The sequence below is a fragment of the Phyllopteryx taeniolatus genome, chromosome 23 (assembly GCF_024500385.1).
Source record: "Phyllopteryx taeniolatus isolate TA_2022b chromosome 23, UOR_Ptae_1.2, whole genome shotgun sequence".
In the NCBI taxonomy this organism is placed as follows: Eukaryota; Metazoa; Chordata; class Actinopteri; order Syngnathiformes; family Syngnathidae; genus Phyllopteryx; species Phyllopteryx taeniolatus.
The window spans coordinates 2,457,336-2,479,171 of NC_084524.1; the positions used below are offsets into that span (position 1 = coordinate 2,457,336).

Below are 21,836 nucleotides of genomic sequence, written 5' to 3' on the forward strand. Positions count from 1 at the left end.
GAAAATCTGCATTCATCACACAATTATATCTAAGTACTCACACGTTTTACAGTTGCCATGGCAGCATGGCGGGGAAGCTCTTACTGTTGCCCATGCCAACTGGACCATTCTTACTGCTGACATAGTAGGTCGGTATAAAAGAGAGCAAAAGTCAAGTCGTTAACTTCATTTCCATCCATCCTGTTCAGAATTTGTATTCAAATGAGGTCAAGTAATTAATTAGGACGCATTATACTGTAATGTCAGTCATCCTGGAGAATGGTTTTGCAAGTGTGTTTGTTCTACCTGTCTGACTTTGGACACCACTTCTCCAAAAATGTAGCGAGCCCTCGAGAATGTGCATATGCCGGTCTCACGCTCCCCTCCGCAGGGGAGGAGGAGGGGGGGCGGGGGGTCCACTCTTAAACCAACAGAACAATGAGAGTATAGAGGACCAGATTTCCATAACACTGTCCAGTGCAAGCTCCGCTCAGATAGAGCCTTGATGGAAAAAGTAGTTGTACAATTTGTAGCCACATTGGGGTGAACACAGGGGGATGCAGTGGATATAAAAAGTGTACACACCCCTGTTCAAATGCCAGTTTAATTTAATTCCACTTGAAACATATAGTAGACGTGATAAAAATAACTCAGACAGAGACGATTGATTTGTGACACAAATCTATGATGTGACATCTTAAATTGCCGTCTTGATAAAATGACAACATTTAGGCGCGAACGTCTCGTTTCTTCAAACATTTGTCCCTCCTCGGTCCTGTTGTTTGGGTTGTTGCTGCTGTCCAGAATTGTTGAATGCAGTGACACTGCATATGAATGATAGTTATATCTTGGTCACATTTTTTAATCACAAAAACCTGGCATTTGAACAGAGTTGTGTAGACTTGGACCAATCACATACGTAGATACTCAATATAAAAAGAGAGCATGGTTGCCCGAGACAAGGGAATTCGGTCACTGTGCCTGGAAGTCTGTACGAGTGCATTCACAGTGGCCTGGTGGTGGATACAGAGTGCATGTGTGTGTGCTTGCAAAATGTGTACGAGTATTTGTGGAATGCGTGCGTTTGTGCGAGGGGCTCGAATCAAGACAAAAGGGGTTTGAGCCAAATGAGTGTTGTGGTAGCTGGTGGGGGGGGGGGTTGGGGCTTGAGGTCGAATTCATTGAATACAGTATATTTGAGAACATGCATGGTTTATCCAACAGATCACTAAGGTGCAGAACATTATCTTGAACTGTATTAACAAATATGTTAAGTTATATAAATATGTTTAAATAGCAATCAGTGAAACGTTTAATGGAAACATGAGAGAGGGAGAAAGGAGAGAATTTTAGAATTAAGCACAGCTGAACTGAGCTGAACCAAATATATTAAAGTATAAATAACACTCATTTAAATGTGTAACGTGAACGAAAGCAAGAGCGAAAGAGAGAAAGGGAGAGGAAGAACTGGTGCAATCCAGTCTGCGGCTCCTGCCGTTGCCCCCGGATACGGATGGAGTAAAAGCGAGCGCCGGGAGCAGCTGCCGGGTTTCCATGGCGATGTGGATGCTGGACAAATGAGGCGTGACATGAAGAACCGAGTGATGAAGACACCCGCACTCAAATATAAGAACGAAGAGAAAGTGCGATACGAAAAATGCGCTAAGCTGGTGGGATGGGAAGCGCAGACATGGAACCCCAGGACTTGCCACGGGAGACTGCCACCTTCAGGCGGACCTGCAAAACACACAAACACACACTGAATGTGCAAAATGAATACCAGGGATTTTTCTGCGTATACAATTTGGAGGCGGCCCCCACTGCCTAATTTTTGGCTGAATTGTACCACATCTGCCTCAATTTGAGCCAGGAAAAACCATGAACACTTGCCAAACAGTATGCTGCTCCACTATTGCATGCACTCACATTAAGATGGACTCCGACATGGTTGATGTGGCTTAAAGACTCCATGGTGCGCTTCACCAGAGCTGCGCACAAACAAATGTTTCTGTTTGACCCCTTGTAAAATGCAAATGCAATTATTAAGAAATCAGAGGTAGTCACCTGCAAACTCTTCCACCTGTGCGTCCTCCACTTCAAAAAGGAGCTCATCCTTGAACTGAGCGATTAGCCTACAACACAAGAATGTCATTTGACACTTTTGACACAATATTAAGCCTCCTGCTATATCAGAAGTACATTTTGGCTTTTGTGAACACATTTCGTGGCTTGGGTGTTCCCCTGCTATACTGCGACGACTAAGCACAGCTGAACTGCCTTCAGCAGGAAGAAAGGGGCACCCCTTCAGTATAATACAGTACCACATTTTGCTGTTTTAATAAAGCAGAGAGAATATATGCATTTGAGTATTGTTGTACGCTGTGTTTGAACAGGATGTGTTGCTGCTCGGCATGTTAAAGTAGCAGTTGTTTGAAGGTTCATAACTGCTATTGTTCTCAGTTTTTTGCTTTTGCACTTTTTATGCTGTCCCTCCTCTCACAAACCTTATTCTGTCCGACTGCATGTCCAAGAAATGCAATCCAAACAACCACAGAGTATTTCAAATTCCCCAGGTGCAAAGAAAAAAAAACAGATCCAGCGTAAAACGGCACACGGAGCCACCAGTCAGCATGACCAAGCAGCTGAACAGAACAGGTTAAAAATATATATAAACAAAAGAGTTTATAGTTACTGTTACATCATTGTTATTGTCTGTTAGCTGTCTATGTTAGCATAAAGCTGGCAGACATTCGTTAGATGAAATGATTTGGTTGAGCATTGTATTGTTTAACTATATAATGTTTAATTCTCTTATGTCTGATGTGTCAGTTTTACATTTCAACTGTGACAACAAGTGACAAATAAACAGCTTGAAGCAAGCATGCTTTGTGGCTCTTAGGTGGAGAATTGTGGGAGCGAGAGAGTGATAACAGGCGCTTATGAATACTTCAATAAGTGTGTTTTAATAAGTTTGTGTTTTAATAAGATTACATGTGTTTAACGTTTTTGCGCAGGCTAAAGCTATAAAAAAGTTTTTTTACATGGTCTCTTGATCCCCGCGACAAATAGAGTAGTCGTACCTGGCTGAGAGCGTATGGGAGGTGGAGACTATCTCGGAGATTTGGATCATGGCAATCTTACAGAGGTCAGCAGCTGAACCTGCACAGAAGTACAAAAACAACAAATGCAGTTCTTTAAAAAGCCTTCATTTACAAACATTCAGTTGCACGTTTGGTTTTCTTCTGTGGAAGTGGAACACGACGACGATGAATAATAAGCATGTTGCCTACCTTGAAGGACAAAGCCAACAGCCTGCTTCTCTGATCGCAAGCGAAGAGTTGCGTTGTCAGAGTTAATATTTTGCAGGGGTCGCTGGCGGCCCACCAGGGAACACACAAAACCTGAAGAAAATGTAACTCTTGGTAAGCTGTTTTTATTGTTTTCGCTGTCAAGTAAAGGGAACATTTTCTGAACTGCCATTGTCTGAAATCTTGTTAATTCAGCTTGAACAGGGTCCTGCTCAATGGCGACCCTAATGAGAACAAGTGCGATAGAAAATGGCTGGATTGATGTTTGTCTATATGCGCCTTGTGATTGACTGGCAACCAGTCCAGGGTGTACCCTGCCCCCTGCCCAAAGTCAACTGGGATAGGTTCCAGCTCACACGCAAACTTAAAAAGCACCAGGTGTATAGAAAATGGATGAATGTAGTAGAAAAGTGTCAGAAAAGTACAACTAGCATCTATAATTCAGTGTAATATATGTGTACTTTGGTTCCAGAGAATGTGAAGTGCTACACAGATAACACACAAACCCATGATCACATGCAGGTATGCGTCAATTTGTACACACACACACACACACACACTCACACACAGCAGACCAGTACATTCCAATAGCTGGACAATGGGCACGGCTTTACAACTAAATCCCCTTAGTATCCCTTACTGTGAGGAAAGTCAACCGGGGCATGGAACCTGAATGGCCCTCTTCCCATTAATGCGCGCGCACGCACGCACGCACCCACGCATGCACGCACACATACACGCGCACGCGCACACACACACACACACACACACACACACTCTCACAGCCAAATACATAGGAAGTGAACTCACAGCAGATACCGGCAAATACAAAACACCTCCACTGACCCGTGACCACGTTCATGGGGCTTTTCGCCAAGGTCATGACCTTTGTACCGGGCCCCAGTGGCATTGACGGGCGGCGCACTTTGAGGCCGCAAATGATGCTTCCATGTGTGCACTGGCGTGGCTGTGAGTAACGCTGGAATGTGCTTGCTGACACTGTACCATCCTATATGTTATGTATGGATGTGCATGCGTGTGAACATAAGGGATTTCTAGAATCTCCCTGAGTTACACACAGTGGAGATAAAACTCCTAGTAAATCCAAACACACTCGCTTCTTCTGCTACGTGCGGACTTAACAGCATTTCGTGTGTAAACTGGATCCTTTTCCAGCCAACTTGTGAGAGGTGGGGTACACCCTGGACTGGTCACCAGTCAAATGAAGAAGAAAAAAAAATCCTTCCATCCATTTTCCATCACACTCACTAACCATCCATCCATTTCCATCACGCTCAAATTCACACCTATGGACTGTTTAGGGTCTCCACCTAACCAAAGAAGCATATATTTGGAATGTTGGAAGAAGCTGGAGTATCCAGATAAAACCTTAACAAGCTCAAGACAGGTAGGCGTGAGCCAAAATTTGAATCCGGGACCTCTCAACTGTGAGGCAGACGTGATAACCGCCCCAACAAAATGCTTCCCCCTTCTATTCAATATTTAAATAAAATGAAAGATTGTTGACACACTGTTAACAGTATTTTGTGAGTCGAGTTGTGTGTACAACTCTCAGGTGTGCTGTGTTGACAGTTCAGGTCCAATATGTAGTAAACAGTATTGACTTGCTGCAGTTTATCTTTCTCCTGCCAATGAGTGTGCATCCCTTCCTCAGCCAAGATCATTGCAAAGTTTCGGTCCAAACCACGGTCCTAAGTAAGATCAATCTTGGGGGAAACACCAAACATACCTTGTCTGCGGCACTGCTGGATTATCGTCTGTGTGAAGGCTTTCACTCTTTGGTATGTCAGGAAGAAGTTGTCTGCAAATTGGCGGGCCTGCAGCGCGCTCACCCCCATGATGCAGGTTAGGCCATCACGGCCTGGAGAGGGGCACATACAGTCTGAGCACTATGTTTCGGATAATGCTGTGCTTCCAACTATGTGAGGAAATGTTTTGGGAAAATGATAATGTACTTTACAAAAACAATAAAATAATAAAAATAGTAATACAATAATTAAATAGAATGTAAAGAATGAAACCATTTGCACATCATGATTTGATCCAATTCATTGTGCTGCTCCTTCTGGTGTGCCCAACTTGGCCAGCGGGAGGCAGTATAATACAGTCATGCAGACACAAATAAAAGAGAAAAGTACTTCAACTACTACTGTGACTCAGTAAGACACTGTAATATTCGTTGTTTTTCATAAAGGACATAGAATATATGCCTGTGAGTATTGTTATATTATCTGTCTACATGCGTTGCTCCCCCGTTTATGCTCAACTATCCTTTGCTTCTAAAACCGCGTCTCGTGATGCTAACGTTAGCATGTCAAAGGCGTTTTGCATTGTTTGTTAGTATTAAGATAAGCGGACTTTCATAAGGAGTTTGTGGTTGTTTTAAATTCACAATGTATAATTCGCTTTGTTTTGTTTAGTTTGACAGTCAAGTCAAAGCAAAAAAATGATTCCAAATGAGGCCTATGTCTCGAAAAACTCTCGAGTCGAGTCACTCGTATCTCAAGGCACCACTGCTGTAGTTGTGCCTCTGTGCGTGTGTGTGTGTCTATAGAACAGCTATGCCCCTCCTCCCTGGCCTGATTATTGTCCTGCAGAGAATGCTTCATCTTAGTATTCCATCTCCACGGCAACACACCCCTCCACCAGGAGCTGTCTGTCTATGCTGATCATAAGGAGCCCCCTCAGTTTATCTTTTCATTCTCCCCTCTCACAACCCCTTTTCTCTTCATTCGCCCTCGTCCTTCTTCTGTCGCAGTCCTTCAGCATATAAATTTTCCTATATGTGCTTTACAAATCCCACTCTGTGATCAAGCTCGCACCCTCCGACACACCAGAACCAACATTTTTATGTTGCTCATTAACACACTCGTCATGTTGGGTACCGCTGTTAGGGTATTTTGAGTTCTGGTGAGTGGCCGTATGATGTCCAACTACCACAATGCACACACCATTGTTTGCTTGAAGAGCATCAGCCCTTCTGGAGCTAATTAATTGACCACAGGCCTCCTTACATGTACTGAAGCTTGGATGCTTCAGAACACAGTGCATCTGGAAAGTATTCACAGTGCTCACTTTTCCCACATTTTGTTATGTTACAGCCTTATTTAAAAATTGAATAAATACAAGTTTTCAAAACTCTACAGCCCATAATAAGAACATGGAAAATGTGTTTCATTTTTTTTTCTGTTTGCAAATGTATTAAAAATTAGATAAGGCTGTGCACTGTCACATGGAGAACTCAATAATATGCTTACTGGAACGGATGTCACTTCCTGCGGCCATTACGGGGCCCTCCTATGGAAAAAAGCTGTAAATCTGGTATCTTAAATAGTAGTAAAACCTGATGAAGAGTGGCGGCAGATTGCCATTAAAGCTTAGTTTTTCCTCCATCATTCAGGTGGAAGCACAAATGCACATGTAAACATGGACGGGCGGATGAAAAACACAAGCAAACATTTTATTTTTGAACCTTCCTTGAAGTAATTTGCATCAAAATTCCTTGCGAAACATAAAGAACTTGTGTTTGAGTGGACAGATTTGTAGCGCAAACATCAATGTGGTTGTTACATGTCACAGAGATGTCATAAACGAGTCCATGTGCACTCACGAGACAAAGCACATGTGTGAGGACCATAAATGGGTCACCGGTGACACACACGCACACACACACACCAGCTTCTGTGCAGCTCACGAGGGTCCATCATATGTTCATCTTGCACTCTATTTTTATCCTCTCCACCTGCCATCTTGTTTAGAGCATAACATGAAAGAAACACATATTTGTGCAACATGCAGGAAGTGCAATATTTGCTTTTTCAATTTTCATTTTGATGACATGAGTTTGTGCTAACATGACAGCACGGTGAGTAGCGTTTCGCGAATCTGTCTGAAGTCGAACCTCGGCTCGGGCAGTTCTTTGTGGAGTTTGCCTGTTTTCTCCCTTGCTAAGTGTGGGTTATCTCCCACAATCCAAAAGATGCATGTGAGGTTAACTCAAGAACCTCATTTGACCATTGGTGTGAATGTTTTTTTTTGTTTTTTGTTCTTTATATCGCTGGTGTCGGGCACAATCCTGGCATCTCCAAAACCATCACTTTTCAGTAAACTCCCCCAAAAAAGGCATGTTTGTTGAGACAGTAATATTGCATCGTCAAAAAGAGCAACTCATTTTCAACACTCTAGATTGGTCAATAATTTGTAAAACTAACAGATCCCCATGGATTTGTGAATAAATATGAAATTCAGCAAATTTGGACATGGGAGGTTTCTGCCTGACAGTGATGATATGTGCCCTGCAATTGGCTGGCCACCAGTTTGGGGTGTAGCCCACGTTTGCCCAAAAGTCAGCTGGAATAGGCTCCAGGATGTTGTTTGTACTAACCTTGCCCATACAAAATGGAGGACACGATGCGCTTGGCTTGTTCTCTTTCCTCTGATGGCACCTCAAGCGTGTGTTTCCATTTCCTGAATAACAGACAGCTGAATATTAATAAGATCCATCCATCCATCCATTTTCTGAGCCGCTTCTCCTCACGAGGGTCGCGGGCTAATAAGATCACATCAGATATCAAATAATAATGCGACTGAAATTATGTTTGAACGTTGTTCATGTGCCTAGCTACCATGTCTAAGGAAAGTAGATTGGGACCTAGAATATGGAAAGGCATCGGGACAGAGTTAGGAAGGGACAGAGATAGTAATGAGTTGTGATGCGTGGAAGCATCCGACGGGGTGGGATGACACCACCCCAAAGTGGTGTGTCTGGAGGACTGACAAGGCGCTGCCATCGTTCATCAGTGTTTCAATGTCAGGGTACATTTCCTCGAGTTTTGTCTCACAAACAGTCGTTTATCTGTTGCCGTACATGAACATTACACCAGTGCTTTACCTTTAGACTGAATTTGTATACAGTGGACCCCTGTATATTCACATATCATTTTTATGATGGATAACTAGTTTAATAAATTAAAAGGCCTTGAAAATATTCCCAAAGTTCAGTTCTAAATGTTTTGTAAAGTTTGATAACAAGTAATGTAACCTTTAAACCTTCCCATGAGGCTCTTAGGATAAAGGACCTTACTTCTTCTGGATGTGCAATAACACAAGAGCCTATCATAGTTAAAAATTATTTTAATAGATTGCTCATAATCCTGCTAAATTACAAAGAAACAGTTTGCATCTGAGTGGAGCCAAATTTTATTGGCTGTTGCACATCACTTCAGCACCGATTTATCCCACATACAGATGAGAAATTTAAGAAAATGTGAGGAGTAGGCTGTATAATCAGTTTCTAAATGAAGGTAGAAATACACTTTGTGTGAGAAGCCTTTAAATGTGTGTTAGACCCACCATTCAGAGGTTAAAATGGCAAAGATGTCAGCCCCGGGGTCAGTAAGAAGGTGGAGCAGTTTGGGGTCACAGGAGAAGTGAGCCAGGAGTCGCAGCTCCAGTTCGCAAAAGTCTGAAAAGATCACCCATATTAATCCACAATATAATCTAAAGGTCAGCCCACAATGTTAGTGTGCCGCATCCAAACGGTAGACTATGTGGAGACGAAAGGCAAAACAACAGTCATTTTGAGATGAGACAGGGACTTTCTAAAGATATCATCCCATTCATGTTTTATGAGTCTCCTCGAATATCCTCCAGGCTCATTGAACAGATTTTTTTTCCTAACTTTCCAAGATCCTTTTGAATTGGGTCCTCAAATGGCTTCTTCAAACCAAAATGGGCCTGAAATACATACATGCTTTTGAGTTTTCAGGCATTTTGAGGCCTCTAAAAAGGCCATTCATTTGTCAAAAGTATGATTACAATCATAAATAAACACATCATCGTCAATTCTGCCTGAACAAAGCAATGTAAATTTAGGGACCCTCGTAGTGGGTCTTTGCCGTTAGAATGCATAACATTCCATAACACACAAACTGTCTTTTGACATGCCTCTGAGTTGAACCTTTCCTCAGGACACTGGCAAGTGGATAGTTTGGGAAGGGTATGAAAAGGATGGCCAAGTGAGGGCTTCCCTGAAGCGCTTGTTTCCATGGCAACCTGGTCGCTGACTCTACAATGTGCAAGTATGCTTGTTTGGGTTGTGAAGCTGCGTACGCCACGTGTCTTCCTGCTCATTCCGGCTTCATCTCTCTGCTTATGTAAGTGCGTCATACACTGTCACCCTCGACGCTGTATCTAATACTGTGGCTTGAGTGGATGTGAGTGTTTAATGCTTTACCTGCTGCGACAAAGGTACAGCCTTTTGCAGGGATGTACATGGCCCGAGGATTAACACTGATCACCTCTGGCTCCTCGCCTGTGGAGAATAAAGTCAAAAATGACATTCACACAGTGGTGGGAAGAAAGAAAGTGCAAATACTTTGTTATTTTATACAAGTAAATTATTCAGGTATCTGTACTTTACTTGAGTATTTCTTTTTTCAGGCGATTTCGGTTTTACGACTTACATTAGAAAACAGCTATCTGTACTTTTAACAATATAGGCTCTTTACTTTTTTAAACCTCCGACAATGTAAAAAAGACGTAAACAGAGAGAGGTAAAGTACACCACGGTTGAGAGCTTAATTGGAAAAAAATAATAATAAATAAATAAACAGGAACATCAGTGACATGAAGGAACGTAAACCAGGGTACATTAATGATGATGACAAAACACATCCAGATCAGGGATATTTTTAAATATTTTTCCTTCTCTGCTATACAAGTTAGTAAAATAGGTGTATGCAGAGAAGTTTTTTTTTCCATTGTGCCAAGTTAACAAGATGGTTAATTATATATAATTGCGAGAAAGAAAATCATTTTAACTTTTGAACCAAAGTACATTTCAGAGTATTTAATTTAACTTTAAGTAAAGGAGCTGATTCAGTACTTTCATCAGTCTTTTTTACATACGTAGCTGTCCTTCTACTTAAGTACAGAGTGTAAGTAGTTTTACCACCTCTGCATTTAAACACCCGCAATGTGGACAGTTTCTATAACCTATGTTGGCCTCGGTGCTGATGATGCTACATCAACATGACAAGGAAACAACATCACGGTGTACTGACAGCGGAAGAAGTTGGACGTGAGAATGCCGGGGTGCTGATGGAGAGAAAAGCGGGATCGGAGGACAAAGGGGGGAAAGCAAAAAGGAAGATTTGATGACAAGCAGCTTTCGGTGGAGAGCAGAGGTGCTGATGTTTGCACCTAGGAATCACTATAGACAGACACACACAGAGAAAAAGAGCTAAGTGTGGCCCTGTGTGTCAATGTGATCTGGCCATGGTGCCAGACAGAGCAAACAGTTTGAATGCTTTCTTGCGCCACAAACTGGTCAATTAAGTGTTTGCCACATATATATGGAAAATAAATGTACACCGTCATTCATCTTCATAACCAATAAAACAAGAGCAGATTTTAAGATAGAGTGAGTGCGCCAGGGATGGGAAAATGTTTGTGGTCGATGCATGCTAATGCATCCATAATTCATTTAGTTGTAATTAATTAACCTATTATGTAATAAAATACATATTTAAATTTGTCTATTATTCACAATACTTGTACATCAATTAACCAATTATTTAATGAGCTAACGTGAAAAAGAAGAAACTGCATTGAAATTTTAATTCACCAATGTTATTGGGAAAATGCTAAATTAATTAAACAAATATTACAGAGCTATTGATAATGTAACACATGGTGAGGCTGAATTTAAAAAAAAAAAAAAAAAAAAGAGTGGGCTGTATGTGGCCCCGTGCCATACATTGTGCACTTCTGGTGTGCACCTTACCTGTGACGTGTCGCTTATGAATCAGCTTTCTTGGGATAGCCGCAAAGTTCTAGTTTGGGGGAAACAAACGGTAAGTATGGAACAAAAGCAGATACATTAGATTCATCTGTAATAGTCCTCTGATTGAGTTGACACTGTTATTTTAAGTCAAGTAAATTTTATTTATATCGCGCCAAATCACCACAGACAGTACCTTGAAGAATTTTACACATAGAGGTCTTAGAGTCAAGGTCCTCACACATTAAGAAACTAACTAAACCCCATAACTCAATAGGATGTAAAATTTGTGTGTAAACTGAGAAAATTCGTCTTACATTACCCTTCAAAATAAATGGCTTACAATTTATTGAATTCTGAAAAATATTTACCTTGTACATGCACATGTGGCAAAGACTCTACAACCACCCCAAAATGTAAGATGCTTGTTTCTCAGGAGAGATTGATAATTACTACTTTCAGCACTGTGGTGCCATCTTGTGGCATCTTAGAGCAAATTTACAAATAGTGAAGCACGAATAGCAGGGTTTCACTGTATACAATTTTTGTGACATTTTTGTTTGGTGGTGTGTAATTAGATTCAAATAAGGTATATCAAAATCTCTTTATTTTCCCTTAAATAAAATATGTATTATGTATTTGAAAGAGATGTTAAAACGTGCCTATTTTCAGTAAGGATTGGGAAATGGCTGCACTTTGGACACACCAATACCTCCAATTCCCAAAAACTCAGAGCTCAGACTTGATGCATGTCATGTCACAGGCAGTGTGCATATGGAACATTGGCGAAGGTTTGTGAAATCGGTTACAAAATATATATCCATTCGAATATGTTGTCAAAATTTTCACATACTGTATAAATCTTTCACTTTTTCAAAATGAAGCGGATAAATTCAGTTTGCCTACGACATGCGGTAAGATATTCATATTTCAAATGTCTAGGACATCTTGTGCTATTCATTCTAATTACATGACATCTTTGAAACTCCACAAGCAGGGGTGTAAGATTACACACGACAAGGGCTATTGTGTATTTGAGACTTTTTGACGCATCTTTAAATAGCAGCAATGGCGATCTGAGAAATCTGAGAAAAATGCTGCACATACACATAATTAAATGGGCAGCTATTTTCCAGCAATACAAGCTAAACAAGAAAGTGATACAGTCAGTCACACTGGATGCTCTGTGAAGTATAGCGGGAGACTCAGCAGTTCCATTTCAATCACCAATAATCTCCCTGCATCCATCTTGACAAACACTCGCAGAAGAAGTGTGTGTGAGTACATTGAGGATGCTGGGCTCCAGAAACGAATACACCTACAGTAATTGCGCTCGCTTCAACCAGACAATCATCTGGAGAAGAGGGGTTGAGGGGGGGGAATACTCTGCTTCCACACGTTATGTATTATTCAGTAGAGAAAGGGGAGGGAGTGACAGAGGCTAGGGTCGTGAGAAAGAACTGCAGAGGCAGGGTGTGAACACACAACAATGCAAATGTGCAACAGTGACAACAGCACAAATCAGTAAGTGGGGGATAACAGGGACAATCAGGGAAAGTAAATAGTTGATTGACTAGCTTCAGGATCTTGTTAAACAGATGGACCTGAAGTACTTCTGGAGGGCAGTGTGGGGCAATTTAGTCCCTTCACCAATTAAATGACTCATCATAGAACATACTCTCATTAAAAAAACAAAACAAAAACACATTTGTATTTGATTCACGTTGCGATCGCACACACTAAAGCTCCATCTGCTCCGCATTGGCAGTAAGATTGGTGCTGACCTAGCAATAAAAAATGGAGTTGGGTGGGTGGTAGTGGGCACTATGACTCAGGACAGCAGCAGTTACACTTTGACTTCCAGGACATCTCAAAACAGATCAGGCAGGGAAGGGTGGAGGTAGGGAATCTTTCCTCTGCAGAAAAAAAATGAAAAAGGCTTTAAAGGCCTTGTAAAGTGAATAGATAAAGACATTATATAAGTTTGAAGATAATTGCTGAAAATGGGCAAAGACAGATAATTATGTAGTACTCAATTGTGGAGGTACAGTATAACTAGAGGTTAAACTGTTTTTACCACTTCAGTTCAGTTTTGGCATGGCGAAAATGGTGTCCGATGACACACTTCGGCATCAGCAGTAGTTGTAACACCTATATGAGAACTTGAACGCCTTAGTTCACATCATCAGTTATATGGCGCAATTGGGATGTGCAGCTAGCTAGCTAGCTAGCTATGCCTACACCCTGAAAATGCATGTTCCCTTCGGACAGTCCGCTGGCATGGCTGCTGAAGAGCGCCTCGTTGTTGGCCATGAGTGCATGCATATCACACAAATAAAAAAAATTAATATAGAGAAGGGAGATTTAATTTGTATTTATTTTTTTAAGCAATCAGACATGACAGTCTTTTTGTGGACCGACGCGTTATGCTGGCATAGTTACTTTTGAGCGACTCGTTATTGCAGAGTGGAAAAGACGACCTGTTGGGATATACAGTATTCCAGCTAGGGGCTTCAACCAGATATATTTTCGGGACTCAAACATGTTGTTATGTGTAGGCATAAAAGAGATGCTAGATGAAGTTGCATCCATTTTTCCCGGTCACAGAATATTGTGGAGCTGCGGCAGACGAACCCCGATATTGAGGGTCAACACAACACTGTATTGTAATCCAGTAATCCCTGCTGTATCGCGGTTCACGCTTTACAATCCCGCCATATCGTGGATCTTTTTTGTAAGTACTTATTAGTTATTTTTGTATTTTTTATACTATTTGTACATTATGTGTGTGTTATCGAATGCTCTTGCTCTCATTTAAGACATAACATTTGTTTAAATGTGTTTGTATTGTTTTAAAAGTGTGTTTAAAGACCTTAAAAAATTAAGTTCTGTAAATGCTATAAAAACATGCTGAGGGTGTATTTAAATATAGGGTATTTCTATACAGTGGATTTCACTTATTGCGGGGGTGGTCTGGAACATCACCCCACCGATGGAGGGAGGACTGTTGTCGGATGCTGGAATTTCACCTCACTTTCAAAGAACTTACTGGGTTATTTGAGGAGATTCTGCCCATCACCGCACGTGTCTGCGACCAGTTCGGGGACATGTAGCCCTAAGGAGTTTTCAAGAGTGAAAAGGGAGGGTTTCGCTTTATTTGCACTCTGGATGCTCCACGTCACATCAAACCGGCTCACCTCATCCTTCATGCACACATAGGCCCAGTCGACAAATTTGTCCTTGGTCTTTTGAACCTGAAGGAAACAATGCAGACTTTAGAGACTTACGGTACTTGGCTCTGAGTGCCGTTTATCCTCAGACTTTTAAGAGTAGGCTGGTGACACCCAACCGTTGTATACTGTACCTGTCTGTACTCTAAAATAATGTTTGGTAAAGGATGCAGGTCCCTGTACATCTGCAACTGCAACAAAGATAGAGGATTAGTCTTTATAAAAAGATTGTACTTGTATGTTTTAGTTTATAAATGCAAAGTTGGGCTGTACTGTTTCATTTGACGCATTTTTCTGCAATGCTGCGATGTGCGAGGGAAGCCTCTTCTTGTTAAAGCGTTCGTGTAGGCGCAAATTCTCAAAGAGAACCTATTAAATCGAGAAGGAAGATAAAAACAACAGGCAAAAACATTTGACCCGTGAGCTAGGAAAACCACGCCTATGCACACATCGAGTTACTGACTTTTCGGATTTGGTTGCAGCTGGTGATCAGGAAATACTCTCCAGCAGCTACATGGGCGGCGCTCTCCAACTGGTTCATCTTAGTCTGACAGAGGCGGCAGTTTAAAATAAAAAGAACAATACGAAGACAACCATGCGCCAGAAGATCATTGCAGCTCTGACTGAAGTAGAACACAGACAAACCAAAACGACTGACCTGTTAAATTTCATGCATAGGTCCTTGCGACTATTTTGTGCATCCTCTTATGATAGACACATCTACCCAATTTGGTGACGATTGGTGAAACTGGTGTCAGGGTGGCTAATTCTTCTCTAACCTTTAAGCCCTCTTTTCATGGAATTAGAACCCCAAGTTGCTGCTTTGAACCAAAATGTCTGCCTTCTTGTTCAATTTCACATATGGGTCCTTCAGACTTGTGACATGCCCTCCCACTTCTATGTCAACCAGTGTGGTGCCAGGGGTCGATTTTGTTTTTAACACTGCAGGCCCCTTTAACTTGGAATTTTGGTCCTGGAGAATTATTTCACCCAATTTTCATCCGGTGGCAATTTTTTTCTAACTGCATAATATCAGAGATGTACAGTTGAGGGAACAAAAATACAAAAATGCGGTCTTCGCAACCCCTGGTGCATTTGTGGTAGAATGGGACAAAGAAAGGAGACATTTCATACTCGAGCCCCAAACCTAAAATGTGTTCTTTTTCTCAGCCCAAAGCTAGTGTCAGACTGACTCATCAATATTACATACAAGCCCTTGAGTAATGGATTCTCACACACTCACACACACTCACACTCACACTCACACACACACACACACACACACACACACACAAAGAAGCAGCCTTTGGAGCAGGAGAGATGACCTTGGCAGCCTGGCTGCAAACAACATGCTCATGCAAACACACCAGACTCAGCATGTTGGCTGAAACACACAAACACACACATATACACACGCGTGCACACACGCATACACCCACACACCCTCTAAAGTGACATCCCATGTGAGGACTCACAAGAGGACATGATGAGGTGAATGATCACGGCCGTCTTGTATTTGCGTCGCACAGCTGTGGAAAAGTAGCACCGACATACTGGAACACTTATTTGTTTTGTCTTACCGTCAGAAGGTCTGACATATTTTGCCAAACACCTTTGTCCATTTGGATGTGTTGGCTCTCCATGGCTGAAACAATAAAAGCGCATGACACACAAGCATGACACGTTCACAAGTGTGGAAAATTTTGAGAGCCCAATAATTAACCCTATAGATTTATACTGTCACTTGCCTACATCCGGGTACTGTTCACAACCGTTGTGATTAGTGAGAGGGCCATTATCCACAAATGGAAAAAACATGGAACAGTGGTGAACCTTCCCAGGAGTGGTCAGCCTATAAAAATTACTCCAAGAGCTGTTTGCCACACTTTGCACTTTAGTTTGGTGGTGTGCCTTGAGACTTTTCGAATGTTTAATACTGGATGTGCCTTGGTTGGGGACTTTTGCTATAGAATACATTACATACATGTTGAGGTAGTGTCTTTTAATCCCAAATGGACATAAACCAATCACCTGCTAGAATTGGAATCATTTTCAGCTCAATGTCTGAGTAGATCCTCCAAAGGCCCTGGCTCTGGAAACACATGAACATACTGTATGAGTGTATGGGAGTGAGAGTCGAGTGACAGAGAGAGAGAAAACAAATCATTTTACCTTTAATTTACTACAAAGCATCTCATTCAGGCAGTAGAGGGAATACAGTTCTGAGAAGACCTGGGACAAAAGCATGGAGTTGTTCTGTGGGTCACACTGACACTATGCACTTAAAGAAGCTTACATTGGCAGGTGTTCCATTGGACAGCCATGTATATTTGTGTTTCCGAAGAAGGTCCTGGTAGCTGAAGCAAGGATCTGCAGGGTCCAATAGCCATGCTGACACCTGAGGGTCCTGGATAAGGCTGCCTGACACTACAGGAGACAGAAAGGCAAACCTACAGGTTACTTCACAAGCACAAGTTACCGATCCAGTGCGATTTGATAGCGATATGAACCAGTGAGTGTTAAGTGATCTAGATGAGTGCGTCTCAAACTGGGGTCCCTGGGCCCCTCGAAGGTCCACAAGCCATAGCTTCAGGGTGCACTAAAAAAATTTGTAATGAATTATTGTCATATCATTTAAAATGCCAATATATATATAAAAAAATAAATTCAATAATTACACTTATTTACATTAGCTTTAGGCCAATTAAAAGCTCTAAAATGATTGTGACGTACCATGAAATAAATTGTATTGGTACAAGAATAAAGTCCCGAAGTTTTTTTTGAGAATGTACAGTGGTGCCTTGAGGTACGAGTTAAATTATTTCCATGACCACACTCGTAACTCAAAACACTAATACCTCAAATCCTCTCTTCACATTGAAATGAATGGAAATGCCATTAATTCATTCCAGTATGCCGCCCCCCAAAAATTTAAAAAATAGCATTCTATAATCTTGTTCTTAAACTAAAAACATACAGTGATGGCATAATGAAATAGAATAGCAAATATTCTCTGTAAGAGATCCCTGGACCCAAAAAGTTTGAGAACCCTTGATCTAGATGTTTGTTTGCTATGCCTTGTTTCCAGCTGAGATGTTGTTTGTTCAACTCCAGAGCCGTGCAAAGCAATTCCTTGGCTCCGTAGCACACCGTGATACCAGCTCGTGACAGTACCTGCAGCACCAGGTCTCTGTGGCACACAAATGTAAAAGCAAAAAGCAAAATATACAGAACTCTACTGCACGTACAGACGATGACGCGGAAACATACCTGGTGAAAATCTGCTGTTGGGGCTCTGGTGAGCTGCAGTCCAGTTTATGGTACAGCAGGAGGTCGTTTTGGTTATGCGAGTGGCTCGCTAGCCAGTTGTCCAGATCATTAATGAGAAGTAGACGGAGGCCACACACTGACTGATTCTCTACACCCTAGCAGAGGCACAGATCACACTAAAGAACATGCTTTTTAGAATTCATTTGTTTTTGTTTTGTTGTGTGAACAAAAGAAAACTTAAAAACCTTTTTAAATGAAGACAAGATGAACATTATAGACATTTAAGAAGGTTCATATTTCAGTCACAACAAACTAGGACTGGGTGATTAATCTTTTTTTAAAGAAGGGACATCTCCCAAATTTTTATCATTACAGTAAACCCACACGACTTGCAGGGGATGACTCTGCTGCAAACGGCAGAAAACTTTGTGTAATTGACGCCTTCGCCCATATTAAAAAAATAATTGGCTCACAGTTGATTTGAGTTTGACAAAATTCTCAGGCAGTGAAGACTCTCGTAACTTTTTCCACAAACAACCCAGGATATATTTTGATTCTCCCCGACATACAAAGATCTTAATGGTCAAACATAGTTCCTTGACACCAATTTCTACTTTTATAAGACAGGGCTTTGGCACCAACTTGTGGCATCTTCGAGTGAAAGGTTTCACAGAAAAATACAAATAGGTGAGTTTTCGAATAGTGAACTGAGAATATTATTTTAGAATACTGTAGTTAGCAAATGCAGAATCAGTGTGGCCAACTTCAGATTCAGAAAACTTTATTATACCCGCGGAGTAAGTAACCCCGACCCCTCTCGCGACTATTTTTCCGGAAAGCGACTAGTGACTTTAATTTCCACTAGGAAACAGACATGAGCGGAATCATTGTCACATTGTTTTCCGTATGGCAAGAAAATAGCCTGGTCGAGGCAATCAATGCATCAACCACGCGAAACATTTCCAAATACACAGTGCACATTCATACGTTCCAAAAGCAGTGATTTATTGGAAACCTTTAACCCGAGGTATGTGCTTCGAAGCTGAAAATATTTTGCAGAGGTCGCCTTTCCATACTTGTACACCTCTACATGAGAAAGGAGTGTGAAAGAGCTGGGGGTATGGTAATGTTTTATGATCTTAAATTGTAGAACATTTTAAATATTCATTTATTAAGTATTGTGTTTTTTCCCCTGAGAGGAAACACTTATTTTCAATATCTCAGGGGAAAGAATATTGATATAATTTTTGTGGAAGTTGATGGAAGGTAATGTTGGAGAAAAAAATGGATACAAAACTTCAAAGTTTGTTTGGTATCAGGAGAAATAAAGCAAATCCCAGAAGAGGAAAACAAATATGTTATTGTCATATGCTTTTTCGCTAAGCAAATTGATTGAAATTGTAAATTCGATTTTTGTGGGAAAAAAAAGGCTGTATCGCACTGCCTTACAACAAATAAATGCACCCCGCTTACCAATGCTGACTGTAACTGTGTGGTACCATCTTGGTATACCAAGGTTAGCAGCAGCGCCTTAGCCCGCCTAACATTCTCCAGCATCTGCATTTTCTCTTCTGGGATCAGTTCCTCAGTACTCTTCACTTTAGGGTTCCATGTCAGAAATTGGAACGGCCGGTCTTGTTGGTAAGTGGAGGCGCTGGTTTGTCTTTGTTGGGTTTTCTGCCTCGCGCAAGAAATAATCAGTTGTTGTTTACACCTTTTAGTGTGAGCGGGTGGTTTGGGGGCTAACGCTGGATGGTTGGGGCTCTGCCAAGAGGAACGGTGTGGCTTCATTTGTGGAGCCTTTTCTGACCGAAGCAACTTGCTCATTTGCTTCGAGGAAGAGGTATTCTGGCCCTAAATAAACAGAAAACCACAGTGTTGTGTCATTAATACACTACTGATTTATAGTTATGTAAAGGAGTTGAATTAGTACTTGTACTTTTACCACAGTCTTTTCAAGCTAGTATCTGTACTGCCGAAGCACAGAGTGTTAATACCTGGGCTCTAGTACCTAGTATGTTTAGAGACTTTTAAGGCTCAATAGGGAGTTACATTACTTATCTTGCATTGATTTCTATTTGCATCAGGGATATAAAACCCTAATCCTTTACAGAGCAGCCATTTTGAATCTCAGAACTTTCCCGAGGGTTTCTGTAGTACCGCAATATTCCCAATAGCACTCACTTGGATTCTTTTCAATGATATTGATGGTGGGCGGCGTTTTCTCTGCGGCTCCCCTGAAAAAGAGGAGGTCAGAGGACTTTACAGTCTGATCATCAATTTTCCAAGCTGGAGTAATGTGAACAGAAATCTTCTGTCACTGCAAACTGCGTACAGTGTTTGCTGACAAGCAAATGTACTGTGCACGTGAACGGAAATGAGGTTACTGTATCGGTATATCACCTGTATCAGTATATAACTTAGTCTCCATCCAATTGGTGCAGTCTACCAGTGGTCCTCCAGTGGGGCCCTTGACTTCTGTATTGGAACAGTCATTATTACGTTTGACATCTCTAATTTCAAAACTGCACCCAAGGTTGCTCTCCTCCTTATGCTCATTTGCACTCTCTGGATTCATCCGCTTCTCCAAGTCAGTTCTTGCAGGTGAATGGGTTTTCTCAGCATCTTCCCGGTTGTAATTTGTCCATGTCAAGCTCTCAAAAAGATCACTGATGACTCCATCTGGCCACACGTTTACTGAATCAACCGGCATATCTGCTGAAGGCATCCCTTTAGCAGTTGTAATCTGATTGACAATGCTGGCAATGCGCTCCTTGGTGGGCAAGGTGAAAATATCATAGCCCTCAACCCTAGGAGGAGGTCTACTACTAATTTCACCACACCACACAGGGTCATTCTCTCTCATAAGCACATTTGCACTCTGTGGATACATCAACTTGTCAAAGTCAGTTCCAGCAGGCGAGTGGATTTTTTTCTCCTCATCTTTCCAAATGTCATTTAGCCCTGTCATATTCCCAAAAAGCTCTTGGTTGATTTCATCTGGCCACACGAATCCTATATCATGCTCCATATCTTCTGAATGTATCGCTGTACTGGAGAGGGTTTGATTGAGCTCAATATCACACCTGTCACCCTTTGGAGAAGGATTATTGCTAAGGACCTGTAGCCCAGTTGCACTGCTGGGAGACAAGCCAATGACAAATTAAGAGTGCCAACTTTTTGACGCACAGAAATGTGTTTGTCTTATGTCATTTCAATTACCAATGTGTGTCGATCCAGTCTCCTGCGGTCTCCTCCCAATTGCTGGAAGCCCCAGCCTCCATCTGGTCACTTGGAATCATCTCCCAAGACGTTTGATGAAAGGAAAAAGCAGGACCTAAGTGCAATAAATTAAATAACCACAATTAAAGTAACTAAACATTGGATCTCTGTCTTGAGTACAAGCAGTGTACATGAAGTAAACATCCAAGTATACTATGGGAGTGTATTTTAGTGACATAGAGCTAACCGCCATTTATCGCAGGTGATATGTTTCACTCACTCGCGATAGGTGACAATCTGCCATGTGGAGACCATATTAAAAAAATTACATAGTTATACTCCTCTGACATGCTTTGAACACATTAAACTTATACTCTGGAGTCTATGCTGGCCATTTGTGTCCACCTCCTTTTTCTGAACTATTTATGTAAATGCCATGAAACGCCATGTCATTTTTAAATTCAGTGATATCATGTTTTAGAGTCATAACTTTTGGCCCAATTGAAACCCAGGAAAACTACATTTTTTAAATGTCTCATTTACTAGATTGAATCAGACAGTGTGGGGTAAAATGGCTTTCATTCCAGATGCATGACTTGAAATGTTTAACTTTTTAGTGTTCAAAAATTACATTTATTATAAGTGTATATTTCAAGTTTGGAAGACGCCTTTACTGCACTCCAACACATTTTTATATATATTTTTTAAATATAGGTTGAAACAGCAAGCTATGGCTGCGTACTCAACGAACACACTACTGTCAATCACTTTGGTGGCAAGTATGGGACAACACAAATTATACCTTCACAACATAACCTACTCCGACTCAGACTGGCTTCTGCAAACTCAGCCTGCTGAACAGCCACGAACCGCTGAGCATCCTTGGGAAGAGTTCCGATGCTGGGTTCTTCCATTGCGATCGGGCTATTTGTTTTCGATCTACAACAGAATCACAATCATCTTTATTGGCTACATGTTAAAAACACTGTCACTCATAGCAAGAAACATACAGAACAAAAAAAG

The 21,836-nt window shown here is 41.4% G+C and overlaps 1 protein-coding gene across 14 annotated transcripts in view; it reads right to left on the reverse strand.

Moving 5' to 3' along the window:
- The window catches only part of poln (polymerase (DNA directed) nu), a 39,426-nt gene that overhangs the window by 4,214 nt on the left and 13,376 nt on the right, over window positions 1-21,836 (reverse strand). For 4 of the 14 annotated variants that reach the window (XM_061763393.1, XM_061763392.1, XM_061763391.1 and 1 more), the window contains exons 3-30: window positions 21,616-21,752; window positions 20,814-20,928; window positions 19,995-20,731; window positions 19,776-19,828; window positions 19,065-19,445; window positions 17,592-17,746; window positions 17,399-17,511; window positions 16,618-16,748; window positions 16,494-16,553; window positions 16,353-16,413; window positions 16,070-16,285; window positions 15,902-15,966; window positions 14,785-14,868; window positions 14,595-14,690; window positions 14,456-14,512; window positions 14,289-14,345; window positions 14,141-14,206; window positions 11,095-11,143; window positions 9,544-9,621; window positions 8,661-8,772; window positions 7,693-7,775; window positions 5,038-5,169; window positions 3,270-3,380; window positions 3,060-3,138; window positions 2,044-2,111; window positions 1,906-1,967; window positions 286-1,716; window positions 42-116 (exon numbers count right to left, since the gene is read on the reverse strand). In XM_061763393.1, coding sequence (XP_061619377.1) covers window positions 1,642-1,716; window positions 1,906-1,967; window positions 2,044-2,111; window positions 3,060-3,138; window positions 3,270-3,380; window positions 5,038-5,169; window positions 7,693-7,775; window positions 8,661-8,772; window positions 9,544-9,621; window positions 11,095-11,143; window positions 14,141-14,206; window positions 14,289-14,345; window positions 14,456-14,512; window positions 14,595-14,690; window positions 14,785-14,868; window positions 15,902-15,966; window positions 16,070-16,285; window positions 16,353-16,413; window positions 16,494-16,553; window positions 16,618-16,748; window positions 17,399-17,511; window positions 17,592-17,746; window positions 19,065-19,445; window positions 19,776-19,828; window positions 19,995-20,731; window positions 20,814-20,928; window positions 21,616-21,727 — 3,408 coding nt within the window. In that variant the 5' untranslated portion in view covers window positions 21,728-21,752 and the 3' untranslated portion in view covers window positions 42-116; window positions 286-1,641. Of the gene's footprint in view, window positions 1-41; window positions 117-285; window positions 1,717-1,905; window positions 1,968-2,043; window positions 2,112-3,059; window positions 3,139-3,269; window positions 3,381-5,037; window positions 5,170-7,692; window positions 7,776-8,660; window positions 8,773-9,543; window positions 9,622-11,088; window positions 11,144-11,680; window positions 13,008-14,140; window positions 14,207-14,288; window positions 14,346-14,455; window positions 14,513-14,594; window positions 14,691-14,784; window positions 14,869-15,901; window positions 15,967-16,069; window positions 16,286-16,352; window positions 16,414-16,493; window positions 16,554-16,617; window positions 16,749-17,398; window positions 17,512-17,591; window positions 17,747-19,064; window positions 19,446-19,775; window positions 19,829-19,994; window positions 20,732-20,813; window positions 20,929-21,615; window positions 21,753-21,836 lie in introns of those variants that run through there. The other 10 variants (XM_061763397.1, XM_061763398.1, XM_061763399.1 and 7 more) reach the window with 9 other exon arrangements.